This window comes from Arabidopsis thaliana, chromosome 2 (assembly GCF_000001735.4).
Source record: "Arabidopsis thaliana chromosome 2, partial sequence".
Taxonomy (NCBI): domain Eukaryota; kingdom Viridiplantae; phylum Streptophyta; class Magnoliopsida; order Brassicales; family Brassicaceae; genus Arabidopsis; species Arabidopsis thaliana.
In genome coordinates, this window is record NC_003071.7 from 2,159,273 (window position 1) to 2,179,675 (window position 20,403).

The 20,403-nt window shown below is 31.0% G+C and overlaps 3 protein-coding genes and 1 pseudogene across 4 annotated transcripts; 2 read left to right on the forward strand and 2 right to left on the reverse strand.

Moving 5' to 3' along the window:
* Positions 1-5,084: 5,084 nt before the first annotated feature.
* Positions 5,085-7,586, forward strand: AT2G05750 (annotated as a pseudogene; the record flags this gene model as incomplete). Its single annotated transcript has 1 exon — positions 5,085-7,586.
* Positions 7,587-10,032: 2,446 nt separating this feature from the next.
* AT2G05752 (uncharacterized protein) lies at positions 10,033-11,256 on the reverse strand (the record flags this gene model as incomplete). Its single annotated transcript, NM_147249.1, has 5 exons — positions 10,033-10,116; positions 10,215-10,415; positions 10,769-10,837; positions 10,937-11,092; positions 11,173-11,256. The coding sequence occupies 5 exons, from the start codon at positions 11,254-11,256 to the stop codon at positions 10,033-10,035; spliced, it is 594 nt and encodes a 197-aa protein (NP_671782.1).
* A 231-nt stretch (positions 11,257-11,487) lies between these two features.
* On the forward strand, positions 11,488-14,671 carry AT2G05755 (Nodulin MtN21 /EamA-like transporter family protein). The gene is made up of 10 exons (NM_126591.4): positions 11,488-11,836; positions 12,041-12,194; positions 12,509-12,683; positions 12,906-13,021; positions 13,119-13,178; positions 13,301-13,439; positions 13,542-13,608; positions 13,772-13,843; positions 13,934-13,999; positions 14,222-14,671. The coding sequence occupies exons 1-10, from the start codon at positions 11,633-11,635 to the stop codon at positions 14,372-14,374; spliced, it is 1,206 nt and encodes a 401-aa protein (NP_565328.1). The 5' UTR covers positions 11,488-11,632; the 3' UTR covers positions 14,375-14,671.
* On the reverse strand, positions 12,118-12,664 carry AT2G05753 (uncharacterized protein; the record flags this gene model as incomplete). Its single annotated transcript, NM_001161026.1, has 3 exons — positions 12,118-12,240; positions 12,358-12,446; positions 12,574-12,664. The coding sequence occupies 3 exons, from the start codon at positions 12,662-12,664 to the stop codon at positions 12,196-12,198; spliced, it is 225 nt and encodes a 74-aa protein (NP_001154498.1). The 3' UTR covers positions 12,118-12,195.
* Positions 14,672-20,403: the final 5,732 nt, after the last annotated feature.

Here is a 20,403-nt window from a genome sequence, read left to right on the forward strand (position 1 = left end):
TAAGATATGTTTCCCTTAAAATAACTTTTTCTATCACCACCTCCGTAACCATCAACAAGCATCATCGTCACATGCATGCATAACAATCACATGTTACTCCTATATTTTGTAGTATGACATGTTATTTTATTAAATGACATTGTTTTTCCTTTCATTCTCATTGTCTCTCTTAAGTCGTTAATATTCCAGTTTGATTTGTTTTTATTTTTGGATTTTGTGTAGTTAGTATTTATTATATATTTTCCTTCAAATTGCAATATGTTGTTATATGTTTGTCTTTTATTTAAGGTTAGTTTAATATTTACTCATCGATATTTGCCTATTTTCATGAGATTTAAAACAACCAGTAAGGAGTAGCCATTGCATCAACTAACATTTAAAATTTATAAATTACTGTATTAAGATACATTTAAAAAGAAAAAATAACAATAGATATGAAAAAAATGTTAACTTTTAAAGAATAACATATGTAAAAAAAACGTAGAACTTTTAAAAATAATCTTTTCAATTTTTATGTAAAAATTTTTAAAATAAACCAATAAAAGAAATATTTGAAATATGCATATATTTCAAATAATAATGTTTTGTTATTAAAAACGTAATAGAAAAGTAATCAAAATGTAAAGTTTTAATTTCGTAAAAAAATTTAATTTTATAAATGAAAAATATGAAAATATGAAAAAATTCTGAATATAATTTTTTTTGTTATCAAATTCATCAAATGAATACAAAAATATTATAAATTTTTTATTTTAATTTTATTAGCTTAGAAAATAAGATATTTATTATAAAAAATCATTATTAGTCTTACAAAAATTTTCTATTCCAACTTTAATTATAAAAGCCGAAGTGATAAGCTTTTAAGGCTTTGTACATGAGATTTAAAACGACCAGTCGGAGTTAGTAATCACATTGAATATTTTTAGTCATCTCATTAATTAATATTTTAAAATTCTATTATTTTATGTACAAAAATATTTATAAAAAGGAAAAAACAATATATGAAAAAGAGAAACGTAAATTTTTAGAAAATAATATATGGAATATATTAAACTTATATTCTTATTTTTATTTGTTAATCTACTTATTTTTCAAAAAGAAGAAATATTAATAGAAAAATATATTCGATTAACACTAGACATAAACGAGACAGTCGCAGGAATTGAAGGTGGAGATGATGATGATGACAATCATGAGCCTATATTTAATGGTGTTGGTGTTGAAAAGTCACAAGATGTGGAAACTGTAACTCTTGCGCCATGTCAAAGGATCAATATCGAGGTGGTTGAGAATATTCCATCAAGTGCATTGGTTAAGGAGTACGAGTATACCATTGGGGAATGCATATATGAAGTGTTTAAACGCCATGGAAGAGGTTGAGAAAGGTAGTGATCTTTATATGTTTGCGCTGGATTTGTTTATGAACAAAGAGTGCAAAGAGATGTTATTGTTGTTGGAGAACTCAAGTTTGAGAATGTCTTGGATGCTTAGACGTCTACCATTGCTGCCTAAGATCCTTTTATTCTCCTAAACTTCTGCTTATGTCTTATAATTATGCTTAAAACTATTCATTTTTCTTTTGAAGAAAACAGTTTATGTGTTTACTAGATAAGGACCGTGTTTACTTTCTTATAACTAAAATCAAATTTAACAAAAAAGAAATATAATTAACAAAATTGTAAGTGTAAATTATCTCTTAAAAATTAATTTATTTTTCAAATTTTCACTGTTGTATTGTTTTCTTACTACTAAAATTATGGATTAAAAACTTTCAATATCATATAGTAATAACTCAAATTATTTGAATGAAAAATATATCTCATATCAATAACTCTTGGTATACTTATATGAAAAAACTAAAATTAAATTAATTCATCATAAAGTTTTTGAATGAAACCAAAATGGTTATAAATTAGACATATTAAAAATATAAAGATGATCGATCAAAGTTGACTAAATCTCTTTAAATCACGACACATGATAAAATCTTTGATTGATAACTATTCATGTTAACATTAATTACTAACTTTGAGAAATGAACACAACATATTAATTATATAATAAGATATGTTTCCCTTATAATAACTTTTCACCACCTCCGTAACCATCAACAACCACCATCGTCACATACATAACAATCACATGTTACTCCGATATTTTGTAGTGTGACATGTTATTTTATTAAATGACATTGTTTTTCCTTTCATTCCCGTTGTCTTTAAAAGGGTAGTAAAAAAGGTTAGTTTTGCAAATCTCCCTATTATTTAAGACAACAACGAGCCAATTTTGAGGAAAATTATTTATAAAAGTGATATGAAGCCAATTCTCGTTTACTCTCTTAAGTCAATAATATTCCAGTATTGATTTTTTTTTTTTTGGATTTTGTGCAATTAGTATTTGTTTCATATTTTGCTCCAAATTACAATATGTTGTTTTATGTTTGTCTTTTGTTTGACGTTAGTTTCATTTTTACTCATGGATATTTGCCTATTTTCAGAATTATTTTGACTTAATAGTGGAGTATTTATGAAGAAATTAATTTGTTTAGTGACAAAAAATATAAGATAATATATTTTTTATATAGATGTGAGTATTTAAAATCTTTTTTTCTTGTAGGATTAATAACTGATTATATAATTTCATATTCGACAACTATATTAAGATACTTTAAAAAAGGAAAAATAACAATAGATATAAAAAAATATAAACTTTTAAAGAAAACATAAGTAAAAAAAAAAAGAAAAAAAAAGTAGAACTTCTAAAAATAATCTCTTCAAATGTTTTTGTAAAAATTAAAAAAAAAGCCAATAAAAGAAATAAAAAATAAGATATTAAATTTATAAACGAAAAATCTAAAAATATGAAAGAATTCTGAATATAATTATGTTACAAAATTCATAAAATGAAAATATAAATAATTTAAATTTATTTTAAAATTTTATTAGTTTAGAAAATAAGATATTTATTACAAAAAAATTCTATTACAACTTAAAAAAAAAAAGTCGAAGTGATAAGCTTTTAAGGCCGTCTTAGGGGTGTCAAAATGGGTAACCCAACTCAACTCAACGAGTTTAAATCTTCTCAATTTCATTGCTTATATATTTAAGAAATTCGGAAAAATATTGATTGTATTAAATTGGTTTAGATGTGTTGGTTAAACTTAAATCGGCATTGGTTTAGAGATTTTAGTTGGTTTAATTTATTTTTACAAAACTTGATGGGTTAATTGGGTAAACCATTACAACCCAACTCATTTTATTCATCAAACCAATTGACTCAATAACTCATTTGACCCATCAACTCATTTGAGTTAATATTTTCAACTCATTAGGGTTCATGAGTTGAGTTGAGTTGAGTTGACCCATGAATTTTGATCCATTTTGACACCCCTAGGCCCGTCTACATGAGATTTAAAACGACCAGTCATGGTTAGCAACCACACTGAATATTTTTAATATTTTAAAATTTTATTATTTTATGTACAAAGATATTTATAAAACGGAAAAAATAATATATGAAAAAGAGAAATGTAAAATTTTGGAAAATAATATATAGAATATATTAAACTTATATTCTTATTTTTATTTTGTTAATTTTCTTCTTTTTCAAAAAAAAAGAAATATTAATAGGAAAATATTTTCAATTAACACTAGATTTTTTCAATATATATAATCACCAGATGCATCTCATTCGATCATAATTTATAAATTGTACACTTGAGTCATCTGTCACGATTGGGGCTGATTACTACTCTTAATAATGCCGCTTTATATATATTTTTATCGCATATGCCACTACGGATACTTTTCTCGCTGTCAGACTGTTTTTGCTTTATATCTTTGACGAGTTGTAAAACATGTGTTGGTATAAGATGTTATTAACATAAAAGTTTTGAGTCTCAAGAAGAAGGATTGATGACAAGCGTTATTGGTCGATGTTTGTGCTTCTTCATATCGGTTATGAAACATAAGACCTTGATTTGATGTTGTTTGAGTTAAAATTTTGGGTTTAAACAAGAAGGATCAACAACAAGCAGACATGTTTTATTATCTACACATATGACCATGTTCAATTTATTTCCTACGCAAATAATTTGTAATTTTGTAACATTAAGGATTTTGGTTTGAAAAGTTTCAATACAAATTACTTGGGACAAGTTGTGTGGTATGCTAAAAAAAATTATTTCGAATGGTTATTCAGTGTTTCTGACAGATGGAACATCAATCGCTTATGCCCAGAAAGTGTTACAAGCTAATAAATCTAGGGAGTTAGTGTTGGTGGGAGTGGAGGAACATACATTGCAAAGAAGTTCTTTTTGGAAAGATGTTTAGGCCAATATAGCGATAATTGTTTACGTGAACTACAAATAAATGCAAGTATGGTTAATGACCTAGGTAATTTATTGCGTGGTTTAAAAAAAAAACTTAGATTGTATATATAAATTTACGAGACGTAATAAAGATAATAAATTTAATTGATGAGAGTTTTCTTGCATTATGAACAATTGACGTTATAGTCTAGGTAATAAAGGTAATTGAAGGAGAAAGAGAGAAAGGTAGATGGATTGCGACAAGCAAGAGAGAAATACAGAAAGAAAGTCATTATCGCGAAGAAGAAGAAACTACAAGAAAGCAAGGCGTATTCTGACGACATTTCCGACAGTTCTCCGACAAATTTTTGAGTGGAAACTAGTTCTTCGGAAATACTTCCGTCGCAAATGTCTTCGGAAATTTAAACATTTTCCGAGGGATTTCGGAGAAATATACTTCCGTCACAAATGTACTCGGAAATTTGTAACTTTTCTGTGGGGTTTCCGAGGATATATTAACCGTTGTACTATTTTGAGAGATTTTCGAGGACATTTTGACCGTTGTTTTTTTCCGAGGAATTTCCAATCGGTGAATATAGCCGTTCGAACGTAGTCGTTGATGTATTCGTTCGAATAGCCGTTGTAAATTCAAAACCCTCGGAAATCCCGAGGAAATCTCTCGGAAATTTGCCTATATATTCCAACCAATTTACATCTTTGGAAAACAAGAAAAAAACTAGAAACAATACCAACAGAAATGTCTTCTCCAGATCCTTATAATTATTTTAGTTCATGGATGGATAAACCTAGATACAATCGAGAGACGGGCAAACTTACAGAAGATTTCAAAGAAGGTCTTACGGAATTCATGTCATTCGCATCAATCCAGAACATAATGCGAGAAACAAATACTATGTTATGTCCTTGTCCAAATTGTCTGAATAATAAGAATCTCGAGGTAATTGTAGTAAAGAGGCACTTGTTTAAGAATGGATTTATGCCGGGTTATAGATATGGTATTCGCATGGAGAGAGTGAATCAATGCAAGATTATGGTAGTAGTAGTCAACAATATATTTCGGGTACTGTAAAGGAACCATCAACGAAAGTAGACGTAAGCACATTTCAGATGGTGAACGATGCATTTAGGGAAATGCACCATCTTTTGTTCAGGATGGAAATAGAGAAGAGTAACCGAATATAGAAGCTCGGAGATTCTTTGATATGTTAGATGCAGCTAATATGTCTTTGTATGATGCAGCTTATATGTCTTAGCTGAAACTAGGTTGATGGAGATAAAGACGGAACTAAATTTGGCTGACGGTTGTGTGGATGCGATTACTGATTTTATGAAAGAAATTTTGCTGGAACATAATCTTTCACCAGCTTCATACTATGAGGTGCAGAAACTTATAGCTGGACTTGGATTGCCATATCAGGTGATAGACGTGTGCAGTGATAATTGTTTGATTTATTGGAGAGAAGACGAAGGCCGCACTTCATGTCGTTTTTATCGTAAACCTCGGTATCAGGACACTAGTGGAAGAGTTCCCATACCATATAAACGGATGTGGTATTTGCCTTTAGCAGAGAGGTTGAAGAGGTTGTATCAATCAGAGCGTACAACAGGATCAATGAGATGGCATGCTGAATATACATCAGACAGTGTAATAGCGCGCCCATCAAATGTAGAAGCATGGAAACATTTTCAATCAGTGTATCCTAACTTTGCGTATGAGCCAATGAACGTTTATTTGGGTTTGTCTACAGATGGTTTTAATCCTTTTGGAAAGCATGGAAGGGAGTATTCATTGTGGCTAGTTATTGTGACACCTTATAATTTTCCGCCATCTTTGTGTATGAAACGAGAGTTTCTTTTCCTAACCATTCTTGTTCCTGGTCCAGATCATCCCAAGAAAGCACTTGATGTGTTTCTATAGCCATTGATTTATGAGTTACAAATGTTATGGGAACATGGTGTAGACGCGTTCGATGTTTCAGCCCACCAAAATTTCAACATGCAAGCGGTGATAATGCAGACTAAAAGTGATTTTCCAGCCTATGGTATGTTGTCTGGGTGCACAACGCACGGACGGTTATTGTGTCCGCATTCTCAAGATAACACCGACGCATTTCAGCTGAAACAGGGACGGAAGACGTGTTGGTTTGATTGTCACAGAAGATGGCTCCCAGAAGACCATCCTTATCGTTAGACCACTACATTATTTAGAATAAACAAGTCTTTGATGGTCCACCTCCTGAGTATTCTGGCGAGGACATGATGACCAGTTAAGAGATTTTGGTGCTGAGAAAACATCGGTTTGTGGTGGTGTCGGGCACGATACTGTTGATGGATATGGTGATCTTCATAATTGGCACAAGAAGAGTATTTTCTTGTTATTGCCATATTGGAAGGACCTTTTGTTGAGGCATTTTCTAGATGTCATGCATACCAAAAAGAACTTTTTTGATAACATCATGCAGAGCCTACTTAATGTTCAAGGAAAGACAAAAGATAACTTGAAGTCTAGACTAGACTTGCCTGATATATGTTCTCAAAGAAAGCTTCATGTCATGCCAAATAGGAAAGCACCAACCCCTCAATTTCGATTAGATGAAGCTTCCAAGGAAGCTTTCTTAGAGTGGATTATGATGGATGTCAAATTTCCGGATGGCTATGCATCTAATCTCCGCAACTACGTTAAAATGGGAGAGGTGAAGTTTCAATGAATGAAAAGCCATGATTGTCATATCATTATGCAACGCCTCCTTCATTTGATTTTGAGCATCTTCTACCAAATAACGTACACAAAGCAATTGCAGGTATATTATTACACAATTTTCTTTTATGCTTAACTATATATTTATTTATATCTAAACATTTTATCTTTCTCTACGCAGCTATTATTGTGTTCTTTCGATATTTATGCACAAGAACACTTACTCCATAAGGGATACAAAGGTTGGAACAAAATATACCGGTGATCTTATGTAATCTTGAGAAGATTTTTCCATCGTCTTTCTTTGATGTGATGGAACATATTCCAATTCATCTCCCACAAGAATTAGCACTTGGCGGTCCCGTTCAATATCGATGGATGTATCCGTTCGAGCGTTACATGAGTACTCTTAAGAAGAAAGTGAAAAATTTGGCAAGAGTCGAAGATTCTATTGTTGCACAATGCATCAACGAAGAAACCTCACACTTCTCCGAATATTATTTTCCAAAACACGTCCAAACAAAGATGCGGAAACATGCTCGACATGATGACGGTGGAGAGAGATCTTTTTACCCGGTTCTAGACCCAAAATTATTTGCCAAAGTTGGTCGATTAAGTGGGAAATCGAAGAAGCGAAGGCTAACAGTGGAGGAGCATCAACACTTGCACATGTACATTATCACTAATTGTGAAGAGCTTAAAGATTATGAAAGGTACAAATTTTTAGCTTTAACATTGAAATTGTGAATTATTAAAATTCTAAATTTAATATGTAACATATAATAATTAAAATTGCTAATATTTATCATGATTACTAATTTTCAGGATGTACTTGGGTTAAATACGCTTTGAATATCCACATGACGTTCAAAAACTCAAGGAGACTGAGTTTTGCAACTGGTTGAAATTCTACGTAAGCTTTTTCTTATTTATTTTTACTAAATAATAAATTTGCGAAGATAACTTTTACAAATTATAAAATACGTTCTACATGTTACATCTATGTCTTCTAGAGATCAATCAATTCCTACATGGTTAATGGAGTTTGTTAATGGGCCATTATATGTTGTGGAAGCGTATCCCATATATTGTACTCGTGGTTATGCTTTTAAGATTCTTCAACCCAAAAAGACTAGGCCGGCTTGTGATTATGGTGTATCAGCACAATCTAGTGATCTTGTATACTATGATATCCTCTACAAAATCTTAGAAGTTCGTTATCCAGGAATGATCAATTTGAGGTGCATTGTTTTCTCATGTGATTGGTATGATCCAATTATTTGACATGGTGTAAAACATGACGAATTCAGTGTTACAACAATACACATGAGAAAGAGGCTCGAGGGATATGATCCATTCATCCTCTCATCACAAGCCGATCAAGTATGCTCAATTATGATATATTTTTAATAAGAAAATTAAGTAATTTTCGTCAATAAATTAAAAATATTAACCAAATAATTTTATTATTCTAGGATACAATAATCTCTCGAAAAACCCTCGGAGATAATAAGTCCTAGGATATCCGTCGGAAAATATGTCATCAAAATTTTCTCAACAGTCGTCGGAGACAATGGCCCTCACAAATCCGTCGGAAATATTACTCCCTTAGAAATCCCTCGGAAATATTGTTCCTTTGGGAATCTCTCGGAAATAGTGGTCCTCACAAATCCGTCAAAAATATTAATCCCTTGGAAATCCCTCGGATATTTGCGAGGACTTTTCGACGGATCATAATTTCCAACCACGTCATACCGACGACAAAAATCCCTCGGAAATCTGTCTGAAACGCTTGTTTCCGACGGTTTACTAACGAATCGGTCCCTAGGAAATAAACTGTTTTCTTGTAGAGGTCAGATTGTGACACTCTAAGACAAGCTCAGATTATCAGACATGGAAAAGAAAAGTGAGAAAACAATTACGACATGACCTCTTTAAAGCAACTATAATTCATATATGTAGGGATTCCTGGTATTAATGTCTTTAGGTTGAATGGTGAAATATAGAATTAAACGTTTTTGTGTGTGCGTTATAATCGTCTTCAACCTGATCGAGAAGATTTCTTTTTAAGTTTCATATCTGACCAGTCCCGTGGAGACATCAAACGAACATCCAAACATACTAGGAATAATCTGAAATTTGGTAGGAGACATGACATTAAGTTTTGGTAGAAAGGTATCAAATTTCCAGTTTGAAAATTTAAATGAACGACTATTTCATGTATGTAATTCATAGGCTGATTGAGGTATGTTTGGTTAAGATTAGTAAGTTTAAATTTTTTGCTCTGTTTTCAACCATATAATAATGAACATTTTACATAGAAAAAGATGGATAGGATGAGGAAGAAAATGAGGAAGATGAAAGGGAAGAAGAAGAAGAAGAGTGTAGCGAAGAAGCGGACAGTGAAAATAACAATGACAACGGCTATTAAAAATTAAAAAAGAAGATGACAAAAAGAAATATGAAGAGAATACAAAAATAAGTGATGGCAGCAATTTGAATATAAGAAAACAATATTGATTCGTGATTCTTTTAATCAGATTTAATTCTTAAGCACTATAATTTTTATAATTTTAGAATTTCGTATTTGAAAAAAAAAATCTTTAATAGAAATTAAAAAAATAAAGACCAACCTATGATAGTTACATAAGATAATATTTAATAACAATTATCACTCAAATATAATTTCATCAAAATATATCAAATAAACTCAAAACCTAGTTAATGTTAATAATCCAGCCTAAATGAAGAGTCATTGCAATTTGTAAACCGATAAAAACTCTCTCTCACGCTTCCAACTGCGATTATCAAAAACCTTTATCGAGTTATATTCTCTGGCGTCGGTGGAGCTTTTGTTCACCGGCGTCGGAACTTCTCCACTGTCACTGTTCAATTTGCTCATTACCTCTCTAGTCTTTCAGTTTTTTCTGCTCTTTTGCTTAATTTTTCCCCCTTTTGGAAACCATCTTTAGCCCTTTCAACCCTTAAGCTTACGGTGAAATCCTCAATCAATAATAAAGGAAGAAGGTGGTGTCCGGCGTTTCCCATCTCTCATCCTCAACATGCACCACCCTTGCGGAAGCTTTCCCTGATTGAACCACAAATTTATCGAACTAAGAGCTTGATTTCCCGAAAATATTTCCCTCACCACGGCGAGCTTCTTCTCAGGGATTCGAGTTCAATTACCAGAACGGCCATGTTCCTTTGGTTCTCCTCTTTCGCCTCACTTCTCAGCCAAGATATCCAAACCATGACCCTATCATCACCGGAGATTCTCGCTCCACCGCGAAGTCCCTCCTCATCTCCGTACAACAGCGGCGGCACCCAAGACCTTCGTTTACCAAGCAATGGTGAATCTAGGTTTACAACTGGTGGACCTTTTAAAGTCTGGCCCATTAAAATGTCGAAAGCCCAAGTTTATTAAAGGTGATCCAAACCTTCATACACAAAAGCCCAGGTCTGACCTAAATTATTCTTTGTTTTTTCTTAGTAAAATACTGAATCACTTATCGGCACCACTTGATAATGGACGTCAAATGGACCGTTATGTACCAGTTTTTATATGGGTGCTTAAGAATTCTTTGCGAACTCTGCCTTTAGTTTCACCTAAGGTCTTCGATCATGAAATCAATTGTTTGAGTGTGATAGGTATCTTGTTCTCAATTCTAATAATTCGAGGTTGTGACTGTTGTCACCAAAGCGTCACAAATTACTTATCTCTGACACATTTTGCTACCAACTTTAAGCAATCTCTCATCAATAGCAACATTAAGACTCATAGCTATCGGTACTACACAGAAGCTTCCATTCTTTATGAGGAAAATCCTGAATATTCATCGCTTGCTCTTGAAAATAAAAGATTGATGAGAACCGGCATTATGATCTCGTCTCCACGGAGCGATGATTACCGACGCTTCTCCAATCTTTTTGCCTCCTTTCCTCGGTTTACTGAAATCAAGCAAGTTCGATCCAACAACTTTAATATTGGTATTCATGAGGTTACAAGGTTGAGGAAGAACGGCATCATGATCCCGTCTCAATGGAGCGGTGATTACCGAAGCTTTCTCAGCTTGTTATCTCCAAACCTAACCGACCATAGAACCATAGTCAACCAACTCCTTGCCGTTGAGCAACTCAAGCTCACCCTTCTCATGCCGGCGAGAACCTCGGTTATGAAACCATCTTCAACGTCACCTCGTCTCTTGACCTTGACCAATTTGTCTCCCATTGACTTACTCGTGGAAGATCATTCGACTAGCCATGACCTCACATGTCTCAAAACGCTTAATAGCCTTTGTCTCAAAGTTTTCATGAATTCACCGTCGTCTCACCTTATCTATCATAATTTGGCATTGAGGAATGCCTTCTTTGTTTGTATTTTAAACTTTATGATTTTTGTGTTATCCTTTTTTGTACTTGGTTTGGTTTGATTTAAATGAATGAAAATAAGTTGTTTTAAAAAAAAAAAAAAAAAAAAATGAAAAGTCATTGAAGTTAACGTCGCATTTAACGGCAAACGTTAAAACAATCTATTTTGAAACGTCGTCGTCTTTTGACTCTTCGTTATCTTTCCGTTTCGTCTGTTAGATTCTGTTTTCGTAGCCATGGCTTCTTCGTCTCCGGAGACCAGAATCGCCGACGAACACCTCTCCCTTGAGCTTACCGTTCGCGATCTAGAATCTACGGCGTTAGAAAGCGCCTCCTCCGCCCCTGAATTATCTTCCGACGAAATTATCCCTCTCCTGAATCAAAACCAAAGACCTAGAATCAACATCTTCTCCGCCTCCTACACTCGACGCAAACCAAGTGTAAGAACAGCTCCTCTCGTTGCAATGGTTGTAATTCATGAACAATTCAGCTGAATTTCGATAATTCGATTCGAAATTGATTCAATGGAATTGCGAGTGGATTCAGTTTCTGCTAATTATGTTGCTAGATTTGTAGAATTAGGTGATTGACAGGAACTGTGATCAGATTTAAGTAAGAATGATTTTGAATTGTGATGTGTGTAGGAGCAAGTGATTAAAGTGACTGAAACTGAGATATCACCTGTAACTCAGTTTTCTTCATGGATTTGGAGTGGTTCTCGTTACTCTGGCTTACTGTGTATGGCATTGTCATCTACATTGTATCTGATCATGGAGTTAGTTTCAGATACTTTTTCTGGTCAGTACTTCTTTAGCTCTCCAATGGTGTATCCTGTGATTTCGTCCTTGTGTTCAGTTTCATGGTTTTGTGTAAAGAGTTAGCTTTATGGGAAGGCTAGAAAATGTTGAAATTATCTTTGCTTTGTTCATATGGTGGGAGAATCTATGTTTGATTCTGAAACAGTGGACTTATCTAAGAACTTGTCTTTTCTAGTTGTAATGGAATCTCTCCTTAGATGAGTGCAAGTGCTAACCTTAGTGTTGCCTTGAGCTGACAGGTGTATTAGTATATTGATAGACTTTTTTTTTTCTAATTTCCTTTGTTTGTGACAGTTCAGCCAATTCCTTTGTTTGAGACCGCGTTCATGAGATGCACAATTATCTTGATACTGTCATACCTTTGGTTGAAAAGAATTGGGCAACCGATATTTGGACCTGCTCATGCAAGGAAGCTTTTGGTTTCAAGAGCCCTCGTGGGTTATCTTTCATTGTTTAGTTTCATCTTTAGGTAATTACATCTCACACTCTGCTCCCTGTGTACGGATAACCTACTCTCAGTAGCTTCTCGGGAAGATGGTTTGTTAAATTTATATACTGGTGACCGGTATATCATTTGAACTGAAATTGCTATTAGAAACAATGTCCATTCCCCACCAATCAATGTGTCATTCGTTGCAAAGTAAGACTTCTAACACTGTTTTTCACTGTTAATTGACATTGTGAACCACAGCATTCAAATGTTGCCGTTGTCCCAAGCTATTGTACTAAGCTTCTTGAATCCAATTATGGCTTCCATTGCAGCACGTGTTGTTATGCATGAGAAGTTGAAAATAACTGATATTGGAGGTTCAGAGCTTTTCTCATCATCCTTAACTATATATGATTTTGTATGCATACAAAGCAAGTCTATATATGACTTCTCTTTTACTGCGCTTTGGTCCAGGTCTTGCTTGCAGTTTCTTTGGCGTGCTTTTTATTTTTGGCCCAACACTTACTGTCCAAGGTACAGAAGTGAGTTAACAAAATAGTTCTCTATTTATTCTCTTAATAAAACTTCTCCTGGCTGTCCTTTATGCATGAGGAAACGAATATGTCATGTTGATTTTACTTATCTCTTCTTGGCAGTTGGATTAGAAGGAAAGAATGAAAACCTTAAAGGAAACCATCATATTTATGCGTTCTTGTTGGGTTTATTTTCATCAATCACTGGAGGAATCACCTATTGTCTCATAAAGGCAGCCGCTAAAGCATCGGAACAGCCAGTGTGAGATTTAAGATTCAGATGTGTCATCAACCCACATGTTTTACTTCTTTAGCGAAAATTCTATTGTTAGGAAGGATAAACAAATGATGTGCATTTTCACAGGATTACTGTCCTCTCTTTTGGCTTGGTAGCTTGCCCCGCTACAGCAATTTGCATGTTTTCCTTCGAGGTATGTTTTGTAAATATATATTGTGTATGTTCAAAGGGAATATGATATGGATGTAGGAAACCAAGAAATGCATTATCTGCACCAAATGTATAACGCAGTCACTGATCTATTGTTTGATCATTACTCATACTCATGATCCATAACTTTGAATTTTCTCATACAGAGCTTCGTGCTGCCAGCATTTGACACGCTCGTTAGCATGATTGTGCTAGGGTTGCTAGCGTTTTGCGCAGAGGTGAGGCATTCGGTAACATTCTGCTTCTACACATTTGTGTAGGTAACTCGCATAGCTCGACTGCTGAGAATATTTTTCCTTTGTCTTAAGGTACTTTTGGCACGTGGTCTTCAGCTTGAGAAAATCAGCAAAGCTGCTAACGTATTGTACATCGAGGTAGACTTCCACTTCCATAGAAGACAGTTTTTTTATCGGTTTATTTCTCTTTTTACTCTTAAGCTATGCAATAAAAACACTCTTTTTTGTTTAGTAAGTTCATTTCTCTCTTTGATTTTTTTGGTTTGGGTTTGGTTAAGATTAAAGATGGTTTGAACAGGATTAGAGCATAGTGATAAATCAGAAAGACCTAGTTTTTAATTAGTGTCTTTCTCGTATTAGGTGGTTTTATCGCAGTTATGGTTAGTCAGCACGGGAAAAACAGGATCGCCAGGTTTGTTTAGCCGGCTTGTTGGGTGTTTGCTCATTCTCCTATCGGTAGGCTACACAGTTTACATCGGACCTGCCAAAGATACTGAGTCATCAATACCATAGAAGTGTTCCATTCTTTTCTCATTTTTTTACTATGCTTCTTGTTTGAGGCAATGCAAACGCCACACTCCCCATTTCACATTTCTGAGTATAAAATTTCATTGATTTTCGTTTGCCAAACCAATGTATGACAGCACTTTGTTTGTTGTGTTGATTAGTTTTGGTCATAATGTAGTATAGTTTATGTTGCTAACTAACTATATTAGCTGCATAAACCATATTAAGTTGTTACTCAAAACACTTTCACTCCAAGAGAATCGAATTTGTTGTATTTTTGTATTACAAGATAGATACTCAAACCCTCTTTCCAACTTTACATGTGGCTCAGATTCTATGTTTCTTGTACCAAAAAAAAAAATGAACTAAACACACTTCTTTACTTCTTAGTGGTTTTCAATAAAATATGAAAATTGGAAGCATATATTCCCTCTAAAAGAAAACATTTGTTGGAATCTTTTTCAATGCAAAAACAGTCGGTGGCCGCTAAAAGGACCGACGGGTTTGAACAAAAAAAGATTTTATGCTTCCCTAATACTATATTCAAGTTTTTGATTATATATCTACACTAATAATTGAAGAGTAAACTGTTATATAAAATACTACATCCTGATCCGCACGTACGTGCGGAATTTCATATTTTTAATTCAATGTAGATTATTTTTTTATTTTGTGATATATATTATAGTACAATGTATTAGATATCTGAACTCTCATATACGTACAAAATATAAATTTTTTGGAATGTATTATATTTCTTGGAATAGAAAACCTGTGATGTATCTATCATAAATTCTTCGTCCCATACCCCGTCTATATATGTGAAATAAAAATACTACCAACCTGTAACCATCACAAAATACGTACATGCAGGGTTATGTGTGTAAACAAATTTATTTTATATAGTGCTCATAAAAATACTACATTTTTAATATTCTACTTTTCATGTCGTTTGTGTCTTATAATTCATATTTTCATTTCGTTCCATTAAAAGTACGTTCTAAAATTCTTATTTGCTTACCTTTAAATACCAATGTATATATGACTGAGTTTTGCGGATTAACATATAGGATGTTAAAGTTTACAAATATATCATTAAAACACACAAATATCTTTTTTTTAATTATTTTTTTCCTTCTTCAAATTCAAAATATGAATAGCATTATAACAAATAATTTTGTAAAAAACTATATTTTAACAAATGTAATAATTTTTCCTTAGCTACATTTTTAATATTCTTCTTTCTCTTGTTTAATCATAATTAATTGGATTTTTGGAATATAATTAAAATTTTGAAATACAGCTATAAAACAATTTATTTTTGCTGGATAATTTGTTTTGAATGAAAAATGTATAATTAGTTTACATTATTTCAAAAGTTTGTTCAATAATATATTATGGATTTATTTAAAAAAATAAAAAAATAAAATCTAAAATATTTCGAAATTAGTATGTACAATTTATTGTTTAGATATTTCTAAATGTAAGGCATAATGATAATTATTTTAAATTAATATTTTGTTTAATTCATAGTAAATATAAATCTTTGTAACATCTAATCTCGTTTTTAGAAATTTTGAAATAAAGTTTTGTTTTATATTTCAAAATATTTAACCCAAAATTCTAAAATTGAATTTATTTATCTATCACAAATTATGATTTTTTATTCATGGTATCAAGCAAGTGTTATGATTTAAAAAAAATTAAATAAAAATGAACTTCCAAAATGTTAGTTTAATAATATAATATAATTTGATATCAAATCTTAGTTTTTCAATTTTTATTGGTTAACAAATTTTAATTTTTCGTCCATAATTAATAGGAAAGAGAAAGTGAGTTTAATTTTGGGAAACTAATAATTGCTTAAAAGAATATTACCATTTTTTATATTTAAATCTATTAATTTTGTGATTACTATTGTATCCTTGATGAATTAATTTAAAAACACTAACAATCAATGGCATTCTATGTAATATTTTATCCTTCATAAGGTTGTTTATTTTCAATGATTCTCAATTAATAGTATAGATTATTAATTTTAGTATTTTATATTAATTTATTAATGATATAATAGTAATTACAAAATTAATATATTTAAATAAAAATCAAAAAATACTTTTAAATAATTATTAGTTTCTAAAAGAATTAAACTCATTTTATCTCTCTTATTATTTATGGACGAAATTTTTAAATTAATTCTTAAAAAATTGTTAACCAATGAAAATTGAAAAGGTAAGATTTGATATCCAGTAACTATAAGATTTAATTAACATTTTGGAAACTAATTTTTACTATAAAAAAAAGCATAAAACTTGCTTGATACCATTAGTAAAAATCATAATTTGCCATTGATAAAGAAATTCAATTTTTAGAATTTTGGGTTGATAACAAATTGGTGTGGAGGTCTGATTATCAGTTAGTTCAAAATGAAAATAAAAATAATTATCATTTTAATTCAAAATTAAAAACACGATTGTTTAAATTTTTTATTCAATGGAGGATTTTATGATTGAATTTAAATTTGTAAAAACTTAATACAAATATTTTTAAGATTCAATTTTGTTATGATATTTTCACAAATTTTAAAATATAAAACAAAACTTATTTCACAATTTCTAAAAACCGAGATATATATTAACCAAGATTTATATTTACTATTTATTAAGATCAAACGATAAAAAAAAATAAAGTAATTATCATTATGATCTTCATTTACAGCGAGTTTCTAAAATATTTAAACAATAAATTATACATATTAATTTCAAAGTATTTGGTATTTTATTGTGGTATGATTACTGAAAGTTTAAAATAGTTTTATGTTAATAATTTTTTAGATCTATTCATGAGGAAATTGGCTACTCATATAGGTAAAGATCATGCATTTATATGGATGTGCATCGCCGCGTACATATTTAAACTGCATCGTTTGGAAGAGTTATGGATGATTGTAAATAGTACGACCGATTTGAGATCAACCTCGACATAATATGAATCAATCACGGAAGATAGCTAAAAGGACATTATATATAATCATAGATTGGAAACGTAGATTGAAACTAAATTGAAAACTAAACAAATTACCTAACTGATATGAGTTCGGGTTTATAAATTATAAGCATTATATAAATTAAATTTGTTTACACATAACCTACACGTATGTATTTTATTACACATATTCTATTTACGATGGATACGGAATGTTAATATTTTTATTTTCTGTATACGGCATTGGCGGAGCCAGAAAAATTATTTATGGGGGTCAAATTATTTAATACAAAAAGTACATAAATTTTTAAGAAAAAATAAATTTCTATATATAATGTTTTTTTTTACTCATAGAATTAATCATGTAAGTATTTTATTTTATTTCGTTTGTCATAGTGTTAAGTACTTTTTATTAAAAAACTAGAAAATTATATAAAATTCTATCAACGATATGTATTACGTGACGTCATTTTAAAGTATGTAATGCAAAAAAAAAAAAATCAAAAATAATTTTCAAATAAATAAATTAAAAGATGAGACATATTTTTCTTTGTGATATACGAGCAATATATTTTACGTCAAATTAAAAAGTATATAAATTCTTACTTAAGAATTTTACTTTCAACCATGTTTTTCAATGGATAGTTGTAATTGAAATAGAGCAATGAGTTTAATTATAAGGATACTTTTGATATATAATAAATATTTTGTGGTTTTCTCTTAAACTAAAATTTGATGGAAGTCAAATTTTATTTTGTAAAGGAGTCAATTTATGATAACTAATCAAAACTAACGTAAGTTTAAAAATCCATGGGTGTCAATTGACCCCCATGTTATAGCTCTACCTCCGTCACTGGTATACGGGACGGGTTATGGAACGGAGACTTTATGATAGATATAAGATTGTTGGATTTTCTGTTCTAAAATAATTACACGTAGCTTATGCATTAAAAAAACTCAAACTAAAATTAAATTAATATCTTATTTAATATCCGTAATCAAACTCTTAAAAAATTATTAATTTAAATTTTTTAATAAAAATATAAAATTACGCATGCGGCTAAGGATATAGTATTTATAAATAAGGCTGATGAAAGTTCAAAGAGAAACTGATTATGAAATTGTCTGCTCTAAATTGCTTCGTCGTATGGTCGAAGTTGTGACTTGTGAGTCTATTTCACCTTAAGCATTATTCTTCACTTTTTTGTTACTTACAATCACGTGAAAGTTTAATATATGATAATACTTATTTTTTTATGTTTCACATGCTTTTCGTTTGTTAATGATGTTTATTGTTATAAAATGTATTACACGAGGGAAAATGGACTATTATTTCACAAACTATTGCCAACTTGATAATATTCACATAGAGTAGATAACTCTTCGACAACAAAAAAGAAAGAAAGAAGGGAAATTGCACTCTGTATACATAGAAAATTACAAAATTAATAGAAAATTACAAAATTAAGTGTTAGAAAAAACTACTGTTGAACCTTCTCTCTATCAAGAAAATATTCTTATACCCCTATACCTTATTTGTTTTTGATGTTAAATATTTTGTTACCTTTTAATAATAATGTTATTATCTTCCGATAATTATATAATCTTTGAAATCAATCGTTGGTTCAATAGCCGGTAATTTGTTTATATCGTCAATTGTTTTATTAACATGTTATGTAGGTTTGTACCTTAAGTTTTTTCATCCATATATCAAAATCCTATCCATATTTCGCTAAAAATATTATCCCGATAATACGTTATCTGCTAACTATTCTAATGCTTGTATTTTTTCTACATGATTATTCAGTCGCAAGTCAACTTTTTTGGCCTTCATGCTAAATATTTTGTTATCTTTTAATATTAATGTTATCATCTTCGCATATATATGTGTCTTTGAAATCTAAACATTGGTTCAATAACTGAAAATTTGTTTATATCCTCAAATATATTATTAACATATTAAGTAGGTTTGTACACCATGTCATTTCATCTATGCATCAAACTCTATCCATATTTCGCTAACAATATTATCTCGATAATGCGTTATCTGCTAACTATCCAGAGTTTTATCATATCTCTTTATAGGGGTATATTTGTCATATAGATTTTAGTTGAAAAGAGATACCTAAATAAATGATCTTCATGTATAGATTCTTAATTATTTGATGGTTCCTGTATAGATTTTTAAATCACCCAAAAGGAAAATTGCCCTACGACTACAATAAAAAAGCTGGTACCTACATGAACTAATAAAATCAAGCAAAATTGTATTGACCTAAACGCCGTAATTAAGTCAATACTAATATGTGTTGACTAAATGCCAATTAGATCAATAATCGAAAGACGTTGGTCCCAAAGCGTCTATTCAACAAACCAAACTTTTTTTCTTTTGTGTACAATTCAACAAACCAAACAACATCGTTTTGGTCATGTTTTTACCGTTTGGCTCAACATAATTTTTAAAAATATATAACCAGGATATCTATGATTCCAAAAAACTCATGAAGACTTTTTGAATTTACCTCATTTGAATTCTTTTCTTTCTTTTTTAGTTAAAAGATTTTAAACAAATTCTCTAATCTGCCAAAAAAGATTATTATTTTGTTTAGGAATAATTTACAAAAACATTCTGTGTAAGTGGCATTATTTTTTATCTGCTTGTTATTGAGCATGAGAGTTTGTTTCTACTTCTTCGTAATTGTTTAAGAATTTTTTTGTAAACTTAATTGTTTAAAAACGCAGTCTCTTTCTCCCGGAGAGGTTTTGGGACGACATTAAATGCATTCTTTATTCTTGTTATGTTTTCTGGTAGATAAATTTATCGTATCGCTTATCACAATTAAGGAAGATAACACGTGCTCCCACACAAAAGACAGAAAAACCATATGCATGCCGAATGATATTTATGTTCTGTCCAATGGTTTGCGAATTTCAACTATTTAATTAGGGATGGCTCTTTTTACTATAAAGAGAGAATGAGATATTTAACCAAAAATGTAGATCTCGGAAAGCATGTTAGAGGACTGACGACTAGATTTTCATGCAATCTT